This window comes from Aplidium turbinatum, chromosome 3, assembly GCF_918807975.1.
Source record: "Aplidium turbinatum chromosome 3, kaAplTurb1.1, whole genome shotgun sequence".
In the NCBI taxonomy this organism is placed as follows: domain Eukaryota; kingdom Metazoa; phylum Chordata; class Ascidiacea; order Aplousobranchia; family Polyclinidae; genus Aplidium; species Aplidium turbinatum.
The window spans coordinates 37,734,277-37,755,639 of record NC_137474.1 but is presented as its reverse complement, the minus strand read 5'-3'; the positions used below and the strand labels follow the sequence as shown (position 1 = coordinate 37,755,639).

At 35.6% G+C, this 21,363-nt stretch overlaps 2 protein-coding genes across 2 annotated transcripts; both read left to right on the top strand.

Moving 5' to 3' along the window:
* Positions 1–9,197: 9,197 nt before the first annotated feature.
* On the top strand, positions 9,198–12,610 carry LOC145767285 (E3 ubiquitin-protein ligase RNF181-like). The gene has a single exon (XM_082579075.1). The coding sequence runs from the start codon at positions 9,294–9,296 to the stop codon at positions 9,771–9,773; it is 480 nt and encodes a 159-aa protein (XP_082435201.1). The 5' UTR covers positions 9,198–9,293; the 3' UTR covers positions 9,774–12,610.
* A 5-nt stretch (positions 12,611–12,615) lies between these two features.
* LOC145767284 (sister chromatid cohesion protein DCC1-like) lies at positions 12,616–21,000 on the top strand. Its single transcript, XM_082579074.1, has 9 exons — positions 12,616–12,814; positions 13,154–13,346; positions 13,667–13,798; positions 14,134–14,224; positions 16,676–16,823; positions 17,785–17,872; positions 18,471–18,593; positions 18,773–18,921; positions 19,060–21,000. The coding sequence occupies exons 1-9, from the start codon at positions 12,633–12,635 to the stop codon at positions 19,166–19,168; spliced, it is 1,215 nt and encodes a 404-aa protein (XP_082435200.1). The 5' UTR covers positions 12,616–12,632; the 3' UTR covers positions 19,169–21,000.
* Positions 21,001–21,363: the final 363 nt, after the last annotated feature.

Below are 21,363 nucleotides of genomic sequence, written 5' to 3'. Positions count from 1 at the left end.
AAACCCTAAACTACGGGTAACTCCACGAGTTGCCAACAAGTGGCCAAAGTTTTCGTCTACTGCCTGAACTGAATTGCAGATCACTTCTCAAAGTCTGTTCGTTTAAGTGCTAGTTGCCCTATACTCCACTCTATTTCAACTACCACTAGGTTAGAACTAGTATATTGACACAACTAAAGACACAATAAGACACAAACACAAACTATGAGAAACAATTACAATAAAAATGGCAGCTCTTACCTCCACAATAAACGAAGCAAAAAGAAAGAGCTACCAGCAAAACGCGAATATCGTGTGCTCGAAAATCAACCGAGCGTGAAACAATCTAATCATTTAAGAAAAGGAGTCGAGTTTCTAACAGTCATTAAAATTGCGTTGCTCTTTTATGGAGACTACAGTAGTCTATTATTTTCAATTTCATTTTTTCATTTTGAGGTTTTGTATCAGTGTTAGCCGTTAGGCACGCGTATCTGAAAAGATGTAGCCTAAGCTCGGCAAAATTGGTCTGCAACAAACCAACGTGGTAAGTCTACTGTAGGCTCTCCAAAATAACAATCACAGCCGCCATTGAAGCATAGGCTACAGTAATGCCGTCTCAAACCTTCGTAATGCAGTATCAATTTTACAAAATAGGCAGTCTACCTGCAGGCCTACATTCAATTCATCAAAAAGTAAGCTTAATATAAAAAAATTTTCAAAATATAAAACAATTATTGTTTTGGCCGAAAATATCATACCGTGTCATTTTATTTTTCGTCATTAACGAATCCGGGAAGAAAAAGATTGGCTATTCTACAACCATGTAGGCAGACTTGGACTAAATTGTCTGATTCGATGAATTAGAGCGAAATGACGGTAATTTTAATTGAAGTCTTGCTCTAATTTGATAAAAACGTGTTTAGGCTACTGTAATTGTAGTTCTGTCTAATCTCCGCTTTTGTTAAAAATTCTACTTGGTCCAACAGTATTTTTCAGAAATTGGAAGGAAACTGTGCTCTTATAGACCTCATGCAAGTAAAATACAATGAAACAATCACGGCCAAAGTGTCATTTCATTGCCAGGGAAATCATCAAAAACTCGATTAATTTATCAATTCCCTTACGGCACGCCACAATGTTTGCTGGAATGATACTTTGATCCAGAATTGTTATATTGACGTTTCTATCCAATTAGAAAAAAAATATGTGACAACTGCGTCAAACTAATTCTAAATTTAGTTTAGTTTAAATTTTACTCTAATTTGTAAAAACATGGGTGGTTGTAATCTTTATGATAGTGTAATTTGTAAAAAAACTTGTAGGCCTACCTCTAATTATAATTTTAATCTAGGCTACCGTAATTTTAAAAAACTGAAAAAATTCTAGTTATTTGAGACTGCTACTACCAGGGCCAGGGGCGTTGCAAGCACAAAAAATTGAGGGGGAGCAAAGCATTTTTGCATATATGAGTGAGCCCGGCAACGAGTCACCAGAGGCAGAGCACCCACAAGAAGTGACAGGATGGCCTTTCTTAGAAAATTTTGAAAAAAATTTGAATTTAATTTTGGTAAAGATTTGATTTTCTTGAACCAAAGACAAATCTATGTAAAGTATGGCCGACATTTGGCCACGAGAGTGAGGGAGCACTTGGATTTAACTGCTCTCAACAGCAAAAGTGCCATTAAAGACCATACCTACTCGACTCGCTTGCCAAACTTGTTCTAACAATAAACCATCCCTGGAGTCTTTTGGAATTGTGCGTAGTCTATAGATGCTTCACCGAATTCGATGCAAAAATCTACGAGGCTTTGCTCATAGAATCCTACAGTCCTCGGCTCCTCACCTAAATATGCAGTTGTTTGCCGCAGATGCCTCCTATTTGCTAATCTTCTTCAATAATAATCATCCTTCATGTGATGTGTTTTTTCTTGCGTAATTAAGCGTCGTGTCATTTTGCCTCTACTCTGCTTTACCGGTTTATTCTTGTACACCACCTTCTTTTTATTCAGTGAATGTAGATCAGTTATGTATAGCCTAGGCCATGACTTAGCATCAGTCATTTTGTTACTTGATAAGGGCTTACATGAGTATGGTCGAAAACGTTCGTAATTTATAGTTTATTTTTATGTTATTGTATTATGTTAAATGCCGTGTGGTTGCTAGGTTGTATTTCTCTATTTTCTAATCGAACGTTGGCCGACAGCCGAGCCCAGCATGTTTTTTTTTTAAGCCGAGCTGCCAGACAAGTTTAGATCAATCGCTCTTAAATCGACAAAACTGCCTTTTTTTGTTGCTTCTATTTCTATGCGAAGTAACCTATTTGATTATTTTTTTAATTGAAGTTAAATTCTGTATCTTTATGTCAGTGGAAGAGTGACAGGTGCATTTAAATTGTCATAAATTTTTATTTTGGACTCAAACTTTGTAGGCTAGGCCTAATGGTAGGTTACTTGGATTTGATTTGTTAAATTTCATCTGAAGAAAACATTATTGACTCATTGTTATTTGCTTATAGGCTACTTAAATATTTTTCGTTTACATTTTATTTAATTTCTTTCTCATTTTACTCGATCACATCGAGCTGGGTTTCCTGCAGCCTAACTGGCTTGAAGTCTTATTGGTTGCACTGAAGTTTAAACGCCCATTTTACAAGAGTTTAGGCTATTGATTTCAAAAGTTTTCCTTTTTCCTCTGTTATTTTTAAACAGCCGAAATAAAGTTTTTATTTGAATAAAACCACAAGATTTCACTTGAGCATCGCAACAGCACATTCTTTTTCATCATTTTTACTGAACTACCTATCTTGTTTCAACGGAATTTGTCGATTCGAAATTTGTCTCGCACGTGGAGGCAGCTGACTTGGTGACTGACATAGGCTAGTCTTGCGCTGCATCCTATCTGTTGTGGTATCTAGATTGGTATGGTGTTATTTTGTTCATATTGTGTATTATTGTACGTTGTACCATACTATTCTCACAACAGACAAAATAAAAAATGTTCCTCTCTCTAATTGTTTCTGTTTTTCTTCTTTCTTTGAAATGCCCCTTTTAAATTAATGTAAGTAAATTGGTGATTCCCCACTTCGAGCAAACATTCTATTTGATTCGCGCGAAGAAAAGAGTAGACCATTTGGCTGCTGTGTTGCCAGATTGGGCTACTTATCGCAAATTGGGCTACTTTCCATATGTGATTTGCGACAAAAAATTGAGCTTGGCGACTTGCGACTTTTTGGGCTACTTTTAAATTTAGATTGGCGACAATATAACAAGATTGCGACTTTTTTACATTGGAAATTTCTTACTAAAGTAAGTTTCGCTTGCAGTCTACTGACAGTTTATTTGTAGTTTACAAATTTTACAGTGCATTCTTATGTTCCCAAGACGTAGCAAGGGACATGGTTGAGTGAGTTTTTAGTCTATTCTAGCGTTACGTTATCACCGTTCTACCGTATGTCTTTACAGTTTACTCTTACTGTAGAAGTCAGAACGCAGAAGTGCTTGAAAAGTAGTGTGCTGAAAAAGTAGTGAGAATCTAATCTGTACCCGATAGAGCCTGATGTGAACGTGCCTTACTGTAAGGTAACTCTGTTGCTATTTAGCAGAATAATTTGTGCAATTTCACTGGGTTTGTTAAGCTGATTTTTCATATGTGTGTTTTTTAGCTGTAGGCTACATTCAAGAGCATTTGACGGCTTGTATGTTATTAATTAACATTTTTTTTCGGGTTTTTCCACTGACTGGCATGCAGTTTTTACATAGTTTACTAATCAATGTAGTAATAATTGGAATAAGAATGAATGGCTTGATGAAAATGTATGTTTGTTGAATTTGTGTAATGATGATTGTACACCTTGTCCTTCAGTGAAAAAAAAACCAACACATGACAAAACTGAGGCTAAGCAGTTCTGTTGTGAAGTATGCCTAACAGAGACATCCAAAAGATTGTGGCTGTGTCAGTGTTAGAACGCCTCAGGGGGGGTCTGGGGGGCGAAGCCCCCCAGAAGTTGGAAAACATAATTCCCGCGCCCCCTGCTATAAATTGGGCTACTTTGGGAGCAAATTTGCTACTTTTTTGGCTACTTTTTTTTTCAAAATCTGGCAACTCTGTTTGGCTGAAGCAAGTCATGGTGAGTCAGTTATTTCGTTCAGTTTGTTTTTATTTTTGACCATCACAACGAAAAACATATGCCAAACATAGCAGAGAGCTCGAAAAAGGTAGAATCGACAACGGTTGATGAATATATTATTAGTTTCAGTTCCAGTTATTGACTATTCAAAGTTTCCGTTTGTTAAAGTGTTGGTGGTTTGAAAAGTTCATGAGGACACAATCAATCAATCATTTTATTTTTCGTCATTAACGCGTCCGGGACGTAAAAGATACTAACTACAAAATTCGATACAAACCTACCAGCACGTTAACGAACGAGAAAAGGTGGCAAAACCTTGAAAGGTTTAAAACGTGCCTGAATGAAAAATTATGTAGTACGCTATATATCAGTAGTTAGCACGGCCACAAAACCCAAAAAAACAAATAGCAAAAAATAAAACAACAACAGAGAGAAGCACACATGTAGTTATGAATGACAGAGCCAGGTAACAAAAAGTGTTGAGGATTGAATTTGCCAGTTCCAATATTGATGTGGATGAGCAGTCATAATAATAAGGCAGTGGCTATTTGACCGGCTCCGGTCTTTGAATCTGAAACACTATTTGACCGGTCATGACGTCACTACATAAGCGCTTTTTTCTTTTTCTCTTTCAAAGCAACAGACGAGAAGCACCGATATAAGTTCTAACTTCAACACGTATTCTTCAACTCAGTTCGTTGCGCGTGCGATACGTTTCCGGCTGCCAATCTAGAGGGGATGAGTTCGATACTATCCGGAAGCATTCTTTTTTTAATCTAAATTTTGACCCGAAGCGCATTTTTGTGGTCAATTTTTAATTGGCAGTGGCTATTTGACCGGCTCCGGTCTTTGAATCTGAAACACTATTTGACCGGTCATGACGTCACTGCATAAGCGCTTTTTTCTTTTTCTCTTTCAAAGCAACAGACAAAAACCGCCGATATAAGTTCTAACTTCAACACGTATTTTCCAACTCAGTCCGTGGCGCGTGCGATACGTCTCCGGCTGCCAATCTAGAGGGGATGAGTTCGATACCATCTGAAAGCATTCTTTTTTTTCGTTTTTTTTTATCTAAATTTTGACCCGAAGCGCATTTTTGTGGTCAATTTTTAATTTGAGTAGCCTACAACCCATTTTTTATGTCTTTTCAAATGTGAGTAATACTGTTAGAGTTTTTTCAATTTGCTGGAATTTGAGAATTTCTCTTGGTAACTTTCCGATCGTCATAAGTGAACGTGTGTTGCCGAACGACCCTACATTTTTCTCTCAAGTTAGTTATATACAATACTTCTTTAAAAAATGGTTTTACCATTATCATTTCTTTTAAAAGAAGTATTGTATATAACTAACTTGAGAACTATACTTGAGAACTATTAACTAACTTGGACTGTAGGCTACTCAAATTAAAAATTGACCACATAAATGCGCTTCGGGTCAATCAAAATTTAGATAAAAAAAAAATGAAAAAAACAATGCTTCCGGATGGTATCGAACTCATCCCCTCTAGATTGGCAGCCGGAGACGTATCGCACGCGCCACGGACTGAGTTGAAGAATACGTGTTGAAGTTAAAACTTATATCGGCACTTCTCGTCTGTTGCTTTGAAAGAGAAAAAGAAAAAAGCGCTTATGCAGTGACGTCATGACCGGTCAAATAGTGTTTCAGATTCAAAGACCGGAGCCGGTCAAATAGCCACTGCCTTTTTAATTTGAGTAGCCTACAGCCCATTTTTTATGTCTTTTCAAATGTGAGTAATAATGTTAGAGTTTTTTTAATTTGCTGGAATTTGAGAATTTCTCTTGCTAATTTTCCGATCGTCATAAGTGAACGTGTGTTGCCGAACGACCCTACATTTTTCTCTCAAGTTAGTTATATACAATACTTCTTTAAAAAATGGTTTTACCATTATCATTTCTTTTAAAAGAAGTATTGTACCGTACCGTATATAACTAACTTGAGAACTATACTTGAGAACTATTAACTAACTTGGACTGTAGGCTACTCAAATTAAAAATTGACCACAAAAATGCGCTTCGGGTCAAAATTTAGATAAAAAAAAAGAATGCTTCCGGATAGTATCGAACTCATCCCCTCTAGATTGGCAGCCGGAAACGTATCGCACGCGCCACGGACTGAGTTGAAGAATACGTGTTGAAGTTAGAACTTATATCGGCACTTCTCGTCTGTTGCTTTGAAAGAGAAAAAGAAAAAAGCGCTTATGTAGTGACGTCATGAGCGGTCAAATAGTGTTTCAGATTCAAAGACCGGAGCCGGTCAAATAGCCACTGCCTAATAATAATACGGTAATAATAATAATAGGATGGAGAAAGAAAATCGGACATAAAAGAAACCCATCCTCAGGCAAAAGCCCGTTTCAATGTAGCCCAGGAGAGCAGGTGTTGAGCTCTTTCTATGGTTAGACTGCACATCACACAGTAGCCTAAGACGATTGAGGTTTGATATCCAGTTTAAGTTATTGTTTCTTGTCCTGGTGGGTGATGGAATGGATGAGAATGGACATCTGAAAAGTTAGGCTACAGCAGTGGTTCTTAACCGGGGAGGCGCGCCCCCCCAGGGGGGCGTGAAGCATCCCTCAGGGGGGGCACGAGCTCTACAACAATTTCAATTTTTTTTAAATTACTGTAATGTCCTAGGACCTATGCTGTTCGTCATATTTTGTATTTTATCTTATTTTATATTGTATATATTCAGTAATTCTTGCTTTATTAGTTAGACCAGAACTTTACAAAACTATTTTGCGCTGAACTCCTTCTAATCACATTTATCAAATTTTCTTGACACTGCTTCATTTTTACTTTTTTGTTCAAATTGCTTTTTTACAGTTTCATTTACTGGTTGAAGGAGACTTACGTTGTTCACTCTCTGGAGTTAAACCTCGCATTAAAAATCTAGTCGCTGAGAAGCAGTGTCAAGTATCTCTGATGTGTACAATAAACAGACAAAAATACAATTTTTTTGGTATGATGTTTATTTAAAATCTAGTGGGACGCGAGGCACATGACCATTATTGAAGGGGGGCTTGATAGAAAAAAGGTTAAGAACCACTGGGCTACAGCATACCGTAGTTGCTTAATCTTGCGGTCTGTTTGTCTGCAAAGGGGCTTATTGATTGAGCTGTTGCGGCTAGACTACAATGCAATGTAAACATGGTACAATTAGTGCATTATGTTATGATGGGATGGGTTTCTTTTATGTCCGTTTTTTTTTTCTCCATCCTATTATTATTTTTATGACTGCTCATCCACATCAATATTGGAACTGGTAAATTCAATCCTCAACACTTTTCGTTACCTGGCTCTGTCATTCATAACTACATGTGTGCTTCTCTCTGTTTTTGTTTTATTTTTTGCTATTTGTTTTTTGGGTTTTGTTGTCGTGCTAACTACTGATACCGATATACCGGTAGCCTACTACATGATTTTCCATTCAGGCACATTTTAAACCTTTCAAGGTTTTGCCACCTTTTCCCATTCATTAACGTGCTGATAGGTCTATGTCGATTTTTGTAGTTAGTATCTTTTTGTTAATGACGGAAAATAAAATGATTGATTGATTTCTATATGTCTTTTCATGCAATTTGTTTATATGATTGTAGCACCCAATTTTTCAGTATTGAAAATATTGAAGTATGAAGTATTTATTGAAGTATTTACTACATTTTACATATATATATCTTGTCCAATTCAATACGGTACCGTACCGGTAGCTCATTTGGTTAAGTGCTTAACATTGTACCCAGAAATGATGCAACATCAAGCAACACTGCAAGCCTTAAAGCAGCCGGCGGTCATCGCGGCCATGGCCGCTAAGTAGTGCTTGAATGACCGCCGGTGCTACCTCCTCAGTAGGCCAATTTGGCCGCCGGTTTCTTTTAGCTAATTATTTAATTTCGCAGTAAAATGATCGTGGATTAACTGTCAAAAATATCTAGTATCAAAGAGTGACGCAGAATTAGGTCAGTGCGTCATAATCACCACTGTTGTTGTAAACTTTTGCTATTGCATGGAAAATATCCAGCTGCGATCACCAGCTATAAGTCTTGTTTGTAATTCCCGACGTTTATTTTAACAAAGTGTTAATCCGAAGTGCTAATTTACATCGCCTGGCAATATTGTCATGTTTATGTCGTTGTTAAAAAGGAGAACGTGTTCAAAAGGAGAACTACCCAGATAACAAAATTCGTCATTTTTATCCTGATTTAACGACTGCAAACGTAGAATCAATGTAAAAATGACGGATTTTGTTGTCTGGGTAGGTTAGTTGACATCCGAGGGGAAAACACGTGTCTTCAGAGTTGAAAAATGTTTCCGCTGTGGGTTAGTGACTTTACACCCTCAATGGTCACGGTGACATCATAAAGATATAAATGGTCAGGTTTTATGAAAGGCGGTATGCAGTTGAAACAATTTAAATAGTGTTGTTAGATGGTCTCGCAATACCGGATTACAATCCCGATAAAGCAGTTATTGCATGGTACAACGATTCTACAGCAGGACGTCGCCCAGACTTCAACGACACTAAGTGATCATTTTGGCATTGTTGCAAGTTTAATTCTATTTACTTGTGCTATCGATATTTGTATTTTGGCCTCCAAGCACTCAGATTTGGCCGCCGAGAAGGAGCTCTCAGTAGGCCACGATGGCTGCCGAAAAAAACGAGTTTTAAGGCCTGCACTGGTTTCAATTGTTAGAAGTGTGCGTTGAGCAACAGCTATGTGTTTCAGATATTAGTCTGGAATGCGTTTCATTCAGTGGCACCTAGTGGATGGAATGATTTGCAGACAACACTTCAACAAACAAAAGCTTCACTCTGTCATTCTTGGTAATCAGACTGATGAGGAGTTCAAACCTCTGCCAGTATACAAAACTACCAAAATTAAGTTATCAATCAAGCTTTCTCAGTCCAAGAATTTTTTTTTTTTAGTTTAAGAATGAAAATTCTCACAAACAATCACATATCACCATATTTTTAAGCTTATAGTTTAAAAGCATGTTTGAAGAATGAAGACAGATGATGAGATTAGAAAGTAATATTTGTTTGTGCAGTGTATTGCAGGGTTGTTTTGGTGTTATTTAAGTTCAATTCTGCATTAATTGCCAGTTTATGTTAACCAGTGGAGTTCCTTGATTTTTGAATTTCCATTGACACAAGTCGAACTTGGTTCACTATGTCTTCTTATTTCGATGAACATGATTGTGAACCTGAGTCTGCAGAACAAATTACACGCAGAATGGATTTCATACTGATGCTGCGTTCAATGCTTCAAAGCAGTGAAGAACTAGAGACAACCGAGTTTGAACAGTTTCTTCCTCATGGAGAAAGATTAGCTCCTCCTGCATCAATTTCAGTTGTAAATGAGTTGCCTCGTCATTCTATGAGAGACATGGACACAAAAGAAAACCATAAATGTTCTGTCTGTTTAATATTGTTTGATAGTGGTGATGATGCAATTGTTGAAATGCCTTGCAAACATTTTTTCCACAGTGACTGCCTTTTACCTTGGCTAAAACGAACAAATTCCTGTCCGTTGTGTCGACTTGAACTAAAAACTGATGATCCGAGTTATGAATCATATAAGTTAGAAAAGGTCAAGGAAAAAGAACGAGAGCAACGTGTGGAAACACTACACAATTCAATGTTTGGTTAACCATGCTAAATATTTTCTCAAGTGGTTATGCATGTGGTAAAATTATTGGTTTGGTACCGGTAGCTGTTGTAAGTTTTAATGTTTGTTCTTCTACTTTATTAAGCCGAAAGACGTATTTTCTGAGACCCATACAAAGATGGTAGGGTAGGCGTCTTCTCGTTGTGGTTCTACCACTGTTTTCTTGTGGCACTGAGCAGTTTAAATGCTATTTTGAGTAAACTGTGTTTAATGGTACCAGCATGATATGTCGGGCCTCTAAGCTCCTGTGCCTGGCAGCCAAAGTAAAGCATCCATTTAAAAATTATTGCTTTTAAAAATCTGGTATATAATTGATATTGTGTTTTTGTGTTCACTCAGGTAAGAACAGCGCAAACAAGGCTCTGAACATATTTGCAGTTGTATTCTAATGCACTGCATCCCAAGTAGATGTAGAACTTATCTTCGAGTTTTTATAAACTATCAGCGTTCAGACTTATTGTAAAAATTTATTAGCAATATTTCTCGTCGGCGTGAGAGAATTTGCCTTATTTGTCAAAAAATGTTGCTAATGTGAGTAAGTAAAACAAAGTTTCACATACGAGCGTGAGTGGAGAAAAAAGTTTCAAACTCGGACAACAGTAAGAAAAAATGTTTGTGTTGGTTTGTGAAAGCCGGTGACCAAATATGGCCTACTGACGCGATACTTCTCGGCGGCCATGGCTGCCTTGAGCTTAGAGGCCTGCATATGAAAACTATTACGGTAATTACATACTGCTGAACCTATCAATGGTTTTATTGCATGAAAACGCAAAAAAAATTCCAAGAAAAATCTTAATGAATTGTAAACACCCAATAAAATACAGTTTTCTATGGGTGCTTGTTGTGTATGAGTTTACATATCTGGGGTATGCTACTATTCGGTGAGTCCGATTCGGTGAGTTTCTAACCTCTAACCCCTTACCCTAACTCCTAACCCCTAACCCTAAAACGGCAATGATAATTAGGCTACGGTACTCAATAATATAAAAAAAATTGAAAAAATCACCGAATAGGGATCGGACTCACCGAATCGGACTCACCGAATCGGACTCACCGAATCGGACTCACCGAATCGGACTCACCGAATCGGACTCACCGAAACGGACTCACCGAAACGGGCCATTCCGACATATCTGAGCCTAAAAGTCGTAGGTTCTATATTTTAATAATTACAAGATTGCCGATTGTGACTAATTCTTGAAATTGATGCTTTATGGAAAGTTTAGCTGCATCCCAAAAACAACAAATACACCAACTAACAATCAGTTAGGTTTAGTGAAATTTTGTGGTCTTTTTAAAGAATAGCACACATGCTGCAATGATACTGTTTTGTATATTAGTGATGCATTGGATAATGGATACTGGCAGGTTTGCTAAATGTCAGCGTTTATGATTATTTTCATTGCATTTTTTGATAGCTTTGGATAGCCTATTCAGGTAGGGGAACAGTTATATATACAGTTCCTTAGTTTAAACATGTTAATGGTGTTGAAATTGCTGCAAGTTGATTTGTGTCAATAATCGATTACCGCCTGATGATTTTATGTTGTAGGCTATTAGACGGAATTCCTTTCAAAGGTGATGTTCTATTGCTACTGTATTATAGTAATTATCTTGGCGCTTGTAGGTTTTAAGTCACCGGCGCTCGATGGTCGGCAATGTCTCTCCTGTATTTCTATCATCATTCAATCGCCGGTGGATTATCTGTTTTCACTTTTATAGACTACAGATATGTGATTATATACACCAAACAATGATGTGTTATATACTTGAAAGATCATTTCTTTAATGGCCTGAAGACTGATAAAATATGTTCTTAAAGGAACAAGTGAAGTTGCACGAATGCACGTATGTGATTAATGTATGTGTCTCAAGAGTTGATTTTCTTCCAGTAATTTCAAATCAATTAAAAAAATGGTTTTGCATGTTGTTTTATCATATGGATTGAAATTTGTGTGTTCTCTAAATTTTAGATTATCACCATTGTCATGTACAGCGCCCAGGAGCAAAGTTTGTACTGTGGATGTGGATCGCGATATATATATAAATTTTGTTACTATTATTATAACATTATTCAAATGATTGATTAATGTTTTATCTTGTCATTTTCGTTTTTTAGTCTTGTAATGTTAAGGTTTTTTCTGCAGAACTTTTGTGACAGTATCTATTATGTATATATCAATATGACATTATGGTGTTGTTTATACAATATATACCTGTTCAGTGTTCATTCTGTACCGGTATACTCTCAGATAACCATTAACCAGCTGTAATAACGTTCAAACTATGCAAAAATCAACATAGAACAAATTGAAACATGTGCAATGCAGCATTACACCCTTACCAGAGAAATTGACCAACTGCATCTGAAATAACAACAGACATTTGCATTTTTAAAACTTGCAAGATTTTTTTGTCTGATTTAATTTATCGTTTGTTGCATACAAGTGGGCAATTACAGTTAACTGCGAATACTTCAATCTATTATATATACTTAATACAATTGGGCTGTACAAATGACAACATAATCTGGTTTGTCTTTAGTTATTACTCTTTTTCTTGACCTTAAGGCAATGATGTGATGTGTGATCAACTCCCAATTTGAATAATAATATTATGTGTACTTTTGATATGAGTCATTGATTGTTGTTTATTATCACCTCTTTCTTGCTTGCTTGGTTAGTAGTTGTGATGTAACATTGTGTTTTGACAAGTATAATATATATTTAGTGGTTTGCATTGTTAAGAAATTTAAAATTCTAATTTCTAACCATCATCACCATCTATTATTTAATATGGTTTGTTGTATTTATTCTAAGTGGAAAACAGGCTTTGTCAAACATGACAGAAAGCAGTAGAGATTCTGACAATTGTAGAGCTAGAATTGAGTTGGCAAAGCTTGACTTGAATGATCTGGTTCAACCGTGTCAAAGGTTGAAGTTCGGAGAAAACTCGTCGGATCAAGGGTTTACCTTGATGGAGTTGGATAAAGATGTTTTGAAATGCATTGAACTTGGAAGCAGGTGGATTTGGTTCTATGCAGTCAAATGAATTTTTTATTATTATTTTGCAACGCTTTTTCTTGCTGTTGCGAAGATAAGCTCGTTTTGCTCAAAATCTTTTTTCTCCATTGATCAGTGATCAAGGTCGTCTGTTCTTCTCTTCAATTCAATGCTACACAAATCTCCAGAAATAATATGATTTCGCAAATGTGTTGGGTTAGATTGTACAATGTACATCACTACTTCAGCTGTACTTCTGATTAATTAAATTGGACATGTACTTTGGTATCGTATGTGCATGTAACAAGTCAGTGTTGATGTATGATTGTAATTATTTTAAAATGTTTCTTAATGTTTCAGTTTAGTAATTCGAGGAAATGAAGATGACTCCGCAGTTTTGTGCACTGAAGATGCGACATACGATATAAAAAACGCTTATACTTCAAACACTCTCATTCTTCTTGATGACTGTATGGTAAAGAAGGCTGAATTTTCACCTTATACGGACAAGCAAATATCAGGAGAAGAACCAATTAACTGTGTTAGCAAGAAAGTAAGAATAGAGTTTATAGCCTATACTGTTCAATTTATTCAAGCAAGTTGGTAGTTTTGCAGCAATATTAACGAAAATTGTTTCAACGGCTTCTTGCATACCAGTATGCTTTTCTTGACAAACTTTCCTTACACGTTTCTATGTGCAAATTATTCTAGGCTATGTTTTATTTGATAATTACTTACAAATTATGATGCAGTACAATATAATAGTCACAAAATGAATGTAAAAACCCTTGGTCATCAAAAGTTAATATCAATTTTTCAAGAAAATCAAGCTCTATGAGTTTTCATGTTTTCAATGGTAGTCTATTGCATTAGGCGGTTGGGTGGAAGTCTAATTATTTGGAATTGAAAAGAATTCATCCTCTGATATCAAGACTGCGCAGTCTGCTTAGTATAGCACCTTACAAAGGGCGTGAACAAGAACATCATAGTAAGGAAGAAGACAAGGTAAGAAATGCTAGTTAGTGTTTCTGTAATATGGTTTCATATTTATGCAAAAACTTATCGAAACGTTTTGTGGATCATATGTGAATCAGTAATCATTGATTCTAAACTCCAGATTATGGTTAGAGCATACTAAAAACATTTAGTCTGCGGTATAAATTGATTAATGGGTTGATGATCTTTCTGTTGGTGCAATGGTGCATCCACTTTTTTTCTTATTCAGGGTTACTAGGCTATGTCTCTAATTTATTTAATTTTGTTCACATAGTTTTTTTGAATACATCTCACATTTGCAAGAAGGTTTTTTTGATTTCTTATGACAATGTGATATTTGGCAGTATTCCTTGGCGGATTTGAAGAATATTGTTCAAGCAAGTGAAGTTGAACTCATGGAATGCCTCAACAAGTTTAATTGTTGCTATATTGATGGTAAGAATACTCTTGTTGACTTTTTTGCTTTGCATTTTCAATACAAGTTCATTTGAACAAAACTAAATTTTATTATATACATAAAAAGGAGTTTGACACGAAACTGTAATAACTAATGCAAACAAGTTTCACATGGAAAAAAACACAAATGCTTTTTTTTAAATACGGTATTTGTGCTTTGAGCACTTTTTGCAATTTTCAGTAATTATATATATACTTTATAGTACTTCGGGTGACTTTGCATAAAACAAACTATCAGTTGCATTACAAAATGTTAAACGTTGAATTGTGATCTTGCAGTATGAGAATTGAGAAGACCATAGTGTAGTGATATTTTGGAAAAGTTTTGTTTTGGTACAAAAAAGTTAAATGCTCAAAAGTATCATGGTGAAGTTGTTTTGTTTAGCAGGCCAACAAACAAATGCATGCAGCACAGGTTCTGTTTTGTTTGCTCAGTGTTGCCAGATATTAAAATTCATAATAGAGTCATTCCATTATAATTCAACAGATTTTCTTCAAAAAGTCAACCCGCCCCTCTTGGAATTATTTTGTTTTTAAATATGTTGATGTGCATAAAATTCTGAATGCAACAAAAAAAAAATTATGAAAATTGATCAACCGGTTCACTAGATATGCCATTTTGAAATTTGTTGATCACTTGGTGGCGCTGATGAGTTCTCAAACATAAAAATGTCATTTGTTGCGCCCCCTGATGATAGAGAGGTGATCAAACATTCGATTTCACTATTTTTAAGGATGAGGATTCCAAAAACGCAAGTGTTTTCTGTGTATTACTATCACAAAAAAAGTTATAGCAACTTCTATTGTTTTTAGGTGGTCGCAAAAAGACGCCCAAAAAGCCTTGTGGGAATCCACGTAGAGTGAAAATTTTTTTTTTGTAAGATAATCAAAGATGTATTTTATTATAAAAAAGAAAAAAATTAGAGGTGTTTTTTGTTATTTTTTTTTAAATTTAATTTTAAAGTAAAGTATGGTTTTTACAGAATTTGTCCATTTCCAAGCCTTACATTGTTGTTCTTGTGTCATGTAATAATAGGCACACCAATGACATCATAATGGTTATTATTTCTTAACAATCAGCCTGTTAGTTGAGGTTCAAAATGGCTGCTCTTTTAAACCTGACTGCTTCCCTATCGTGTTTTCTGTCTAAGAACACCTTGTGTAGGTTAGTTAGTGGGTGTTGTGAGTAGAAGGTATTGAGATGGAGGGTTGCACTGTTGGAAAAAAAGTAGTAGTATTATACTTGTCATTTGAAATCAATATTTAATGATTCGAGTATTTTTTCAGAAAGTAGGCTAAGCAAATGATATTCCAAAACAAAGCTTCGTTCCTAAACTTTTCATCAAATTTTCCTATAATTCAACTGATGATCCACTGGGATGCACGGTGTGACAAAACATTTTAAATAAAATGTTTTGTGTGTTTTTAAATAAAATGTTTTGTTGTTTGGTGTGATATTGTTTACTTTATTTAATAAGCAAATGATGATTGCAAATTGTTGACATTGGCAGTTCCTCTTTTTCAAGTTCAATCCCAGATCTCCATAGAGCTAACTTTGTTTCAGTTTCAGAAAGGTCAGACAAAGCTATGTAGCTGTCCTTACGGCTATACCATTTCAAATGACAAGTACTACTACTTTTTTTTCCAACAGTGCAGTCCTCCATCTCAATACCTTCTACTCACAACACCCACTAACTAACCTACACAGGGTGTTCTCAGATAGAAAACACAATAGGGAAGCAGTCAGGTTTAAAAGAGCAGCCATTTTGAACCTCAACTAACAGGCTGATTGTTAAGAAATAATAACCATTATGATGTCATTGGTGTGCCTATTATTACATGACACAAGAACAACAATGTAAGGCTTGGAAATGGACAAATTCTGTGAAAACCATACTTTACTTTAAAATTAAATTAAAAAAAAAAATAACAAAAAACACCTAATTTTTTTCTTTTTTATAATAAAATACATCCTTGATTATCTTACAAAAAAAAAATTTTCACTCTACGTGGATTCCCACAAGGCTTTTTGGGCGTCTTTTTGCGACCACCTAAAAACAATAGAAGTTGCTATAACTTTTTTTGTGATAGTAATACACAGAAAACACTTGCATTTTTGGAATCCTCACCCTTAAAAATAGTGAAATCGAATGTTTGATCACCTCTCTATCATCAGGGGGCGCAACAAATGACATTTTTATGTTTGAGAGCTCTTCAGCGCCACCAAGTGATCAACAAATTTCAAAATGGCATATCTAGTGAACCGGTTGATCAATTTTCATAATTTTTTTTTGTTGCATTCAGAATTTCATGCACATCAACATATTTAGAAACAAAAAAATTCCAAGAGGGGCGGGTTGCCTTCACTTGTTGAATTATAATGGAATGACCCAATATATTGTTATGTATGTGCGATCATTGCTTTGTCAGGAAAATGGCGCTTGTTGGATTTTGAATACATTTGCGAGTGCATGGAAGAAATATTTCGTCTGACTGATGCAGAATCTTGGAGTTATTTAAAAGTTCCTGTTGCTGAGATGTGTTCCAAGATCAATGATAGCGGGGAATTAGTGCCTGAGTAAGTCAATCAGGATTGTGAGCACTGTGCTGCCCCAGTATACCATAAAAAAAACTGGCTCAAATTCTAAATTTCGTTTAGTCTAATTTTAACCATAGGCAAAAGAAGTGCACTCTGTGACCAACACATGGCCATTTGCATAGAACAATATGAAACCCACATTTTGATGAAATAAGATTGAAGTGCTACACTAAACATCAACAACTATTTATTGTATAAAAATTTTTGTAAAGAAATACTATATGCATAAATATGAGTGCTTATGTCTCAAATAGTCATTGCGCAATGCACATGAACAGTACGTCAATGACCCCTCTTCTATTACACTGTTGCACTATAAATATTTATCGAAAATTGCGAGTAGAAAGTGCTCATGTTAGCTCGAAGCTGCAAGTTTTCGTCTGACTCTCTTCAGGAGCTATCGTCAGAATAAAATAAGCCTAAAAGTGGTGAAGCATTAATTTTTTTTTTATTTCTATCTTCTTATACTTCACCACTTCAAGGCTTATTTTATTCTGATGATAGCTCCTAAAGAAAGTTAGATGAAAATCTGCAACTTCGGGCTATGTGTAATCTTCTATTCGCTATTTTCATGTTTTGTACCACCAATTAACTCTTCAAATATTTATGTGGTGTTTTTTTATTTTGTTTAACATTAATATTTTGTTTCAACTAAACGTCTGAAACTCTTATACCTCGGTAAACCCTTGCAAGTGCTTCAAAACGTCCCATCTTAAGAATACTGGTGTGTTGTTCTTTTTAAGAACGGATTGTAGTAACAAGCACTTTGGCCAAGTATGTGTGTAAAACATTATTGTTATATTGCTTGCCATATCTTAAACCATGCTTAAATGCAGTTTTGCTTTGTTCCACCTTTATGAAAATCACTTTGCGGTGCTTAGGTGAAATATATTTTTCTTGTACAATCTGGTTGTTATAAAGTACGTTGTTGAATTTCTAGTTTCATTGTGAAGCACTTGCTCAACGCATACGGATCATTGTATACCTCAGAGGAAGGGATACAGTTTTGCAAGTTGGATGAAAGAAAAGTATCTGGCCTGCCTTTTATGATTTTTTATGTGATTTAGCTAAATTTGCTGAGTTAATACAAAAAACGTAATGTTTTAATCATTGGAGTATATTTGTTACTGTGAAACAGCAAATAGTGTACTTCTCACGATATAGTGTTTTTATCATATAGTCTCGTGGTTTGTATAAGTAAGCCTACATAAGGATTTTATGGTCTTTCAAATCATAGATATGATTTATATGTATCAGTAGTTTGATTCATTGTTCCAAAAAATAGAAACGTTTTTGTTGAACTTAGAAACTCATTCATGACAATATGACGCTCTCGCAAGAGGCTTTGTACCACTGTCACAAGCTTAGTTGCCGATTTTGACCTTTGGCAGGGGATGATTTTTGTGATATATTAGTAGTATTAACTATTCTATGTATGGGATGTCGCTAGATTCATTCCTGAAGTGCACAGCTGAATCATCTATCTCAAAACCGATTTCTTTTTCTTGATATTGCCATTAGTTTGTTCATAGAGTGACGTGTGTTCTTATAGAGTTGTCGGCGTTATGTCTGCATGAACGATACGATTTGTCGATTACACCGAGTCAAGATTCCTTTTTGTTGCAGATTTGCCAACTATGTGCTGAAGTATTGCTGCAACCTGTTGGAAAATTTAATTTAACCGAGTTTCTAGAAAGTTGGAGAGACAGCTTGCCAACAGATATGAACGCTGACGAAAAGTATCTTCAGGTATGTGGAAATAAACTCTCTTTTATATCTTAGTAAAATGAACTAATATTGTGTTTAAAAGTCTTCACTGTCAAGTTCTGTGGGAAAAAAGCTCAGGTATTCAAAATGCATATGGTGTATTTAAAAGCACTCATTTATGACAGATAATTTTGGTAAAGAATTATAACGTAATTGGGCAGGGCGTTGCTTTGGTGGACAGAACATCTGACCAACCCGCTGTTAAGTTGTTTAAAGTAGAAGATCTACCGATGGACATGGAAGCCCGTTTCGATATCTTGTTTGAAACTCGTCAAAAGTGGAAACTGGAAGACATAACGCCATACATTGAGTATGAATGAACTAACCGTAATTTTGTGTTCTATTTTTTTATATAAAATACGTTTTTTTTTATGTCTCAAGTACCATCTTGTTTCCATTTGAAAAAAATAACAATCAAGTAAAAAAAGAAATTATGATTTGTTTGCAGGGACATGTGCATGCCAGGCCAAACTGTTTCCTCAGTACTGACAAAGTATTCTCGGACGTCTACATTGAATGGCGAGAAACTGTTCAGTACAAGAAAACCATTAAAATAACACTGATTGGTGAAGTATGGTCCAAATTCTCATGTTTTTTTCTCTTAGATATGGCCGAACCAGCTGACCAATTGTATCATTCTGGTTAAGGTTGGGACATTTCTGAAAGTATCTTTCAGGAGGCTTTGTCGCTTCACTGTAAGGTCGCCAAAACGACTTGACGCGCGAAAATGATTTCGTTCTATCCAAGTTTTAAACTCTGTTGTTGTTAGTACTTGCAAGGTAATAGTGCTAGGGATGTGAAGATTAAGCAAATTATCACGTCAGGAATGAACTAAAAACACGATAGAATTGATAGTTAAAACTGAGTTTTTTAAAATTCAAACTGCATTGTATTTCTTCACTACTCTTAACAGGTCATTTAAATTTTTCGAAATTGCCTATTCAAGCAGCAAAGAATTTATTTTCAAAATTTTGATAGTGACTTACTTGACCGACTGACTGTCATAATAATTAGGCTACTTTGCTGTTAAAAATTTTTGAAACGTCTTTTATTAATAACAATTAAGCCCAATGAATCACAATACCTGGTTTCTTTTTTCTCATCGTATCTGGTTTTACGTTCTACTTACTCATACTGTCAGTTTTGTACCTCCAATTTTTTTTTTGCCAAAATTAGCTTAGAAGATTTCAAATGACCTACTTTTTCAGCTGTAATGGCTTGTCTTACCAGTAAGACTTGTATTTGTGCTTTTGAGGATCCAATAAACTATTAGATACAACCTAATGATAATATATAAATCATGAAAAAACGTTCAATTAGTTTTATACTTAGACATGCTGCGACGTTTAATTCAATTAAACAGCTTAAATTAAACCATTTCTAAAGCTATTACTTGTATGCTAAAACGTAGCATCACGGGTAGATATGCACCAATAAGCCACTTTTTTTATAACCCATAATGGTTGCATTTAATCGGCCTTGATACCGGTTTCATCACTGCAGTATCTTGGTGTAATCTCTACCCCTGTTCATCACTCACGTCTCTCAAATTAGGTGGGAAACAGTCACAGTGCACACTCCCATTTTTCGTATGTTTTCTGCATGTTCTCCACGATGTTCCTGAACTGCTCATGCTTGTATTTTCCTTAAAAGTTGTGTATCTAATACCTGCATCTAGAAGTTAATTTGAAGGCATATTATTTCCGGGTAAACTAAATATTTGCTTTTCATATTCTACCTTCTAATTGTGAAGTTTTTCTATGGAGGCCAAACGTTTGCAACATCGTCATTACTGTCCTGGCGTCTTTTCGAAATGCGAAAAAAGCACATGTGCTTGCCCAACTGTGATCCTAATATAAGAGATATTACTTTTTAATTTCCATAGATTTTCTGGATGTACTCAGAGTAAAGTATGAGTTTCAGAAGTACTTCTATTGTTTTACGCTTTTTTTTTTCTTGCTAACGTGAGCTACACGAAGAGACGACGCACTGTTCCATTGTGCTGCAACACAGCTTTAAAACTTGTTTTGTTGGAAGCAATCAGTCAGCTTTCAATAAACAGGATTTTATTTATATCCAAGCTCTTGCTTCAAACTGCCTACAATTTTACAATAACTATTATCTGCAGTTGTAAAGCTCGAAATCATCTTATTGCAATCGCGAAAAAAATTGTAATTTTTTATTTTAGTTTAGCTTTTTCTTTGGACAAAGAAAGATCGCGTACATAGTTGTATAAGATAATGATCATGATTGGCAAATAGTATTCTTATTTCATCCACAAAAGATGCCCCATTTATTTTCTTCGTATAGAGAGAACGATAGCATTCACAAAGCACCCTGATAAGTAGAAATAAAAGATTGGCGATGAATAAAATTGTCATGAAGGTTTCTCAAACCAACACTTTTGCACACCAATGCAGAGAGAGAAGGAGATACTAATCTGTAACAGATGAGGTGATAACGGGTGTGTTCCACCAATGACAGAAGGAGGTTGGAGTGGACTACAATCACGAGGCAGCGGAAGGAAATTGACAGAGTACTATCTTCTGCTGGCTAACAATGGGGATGACAAAGTTAGAGGTCATCCTGACTATCTGAATACATTGATCAGACACTGGTTGCTTTTCAGAAGGATTTCTCTGTTGATTACCCCGTACACGTGGCGATGTACCCAGATCGCCAAGCCAAGGCACACATCTACCAAGTTGTTTCAATTTGAAAAGAGAGAGTCCACGCAAGCAAATCAATTTAT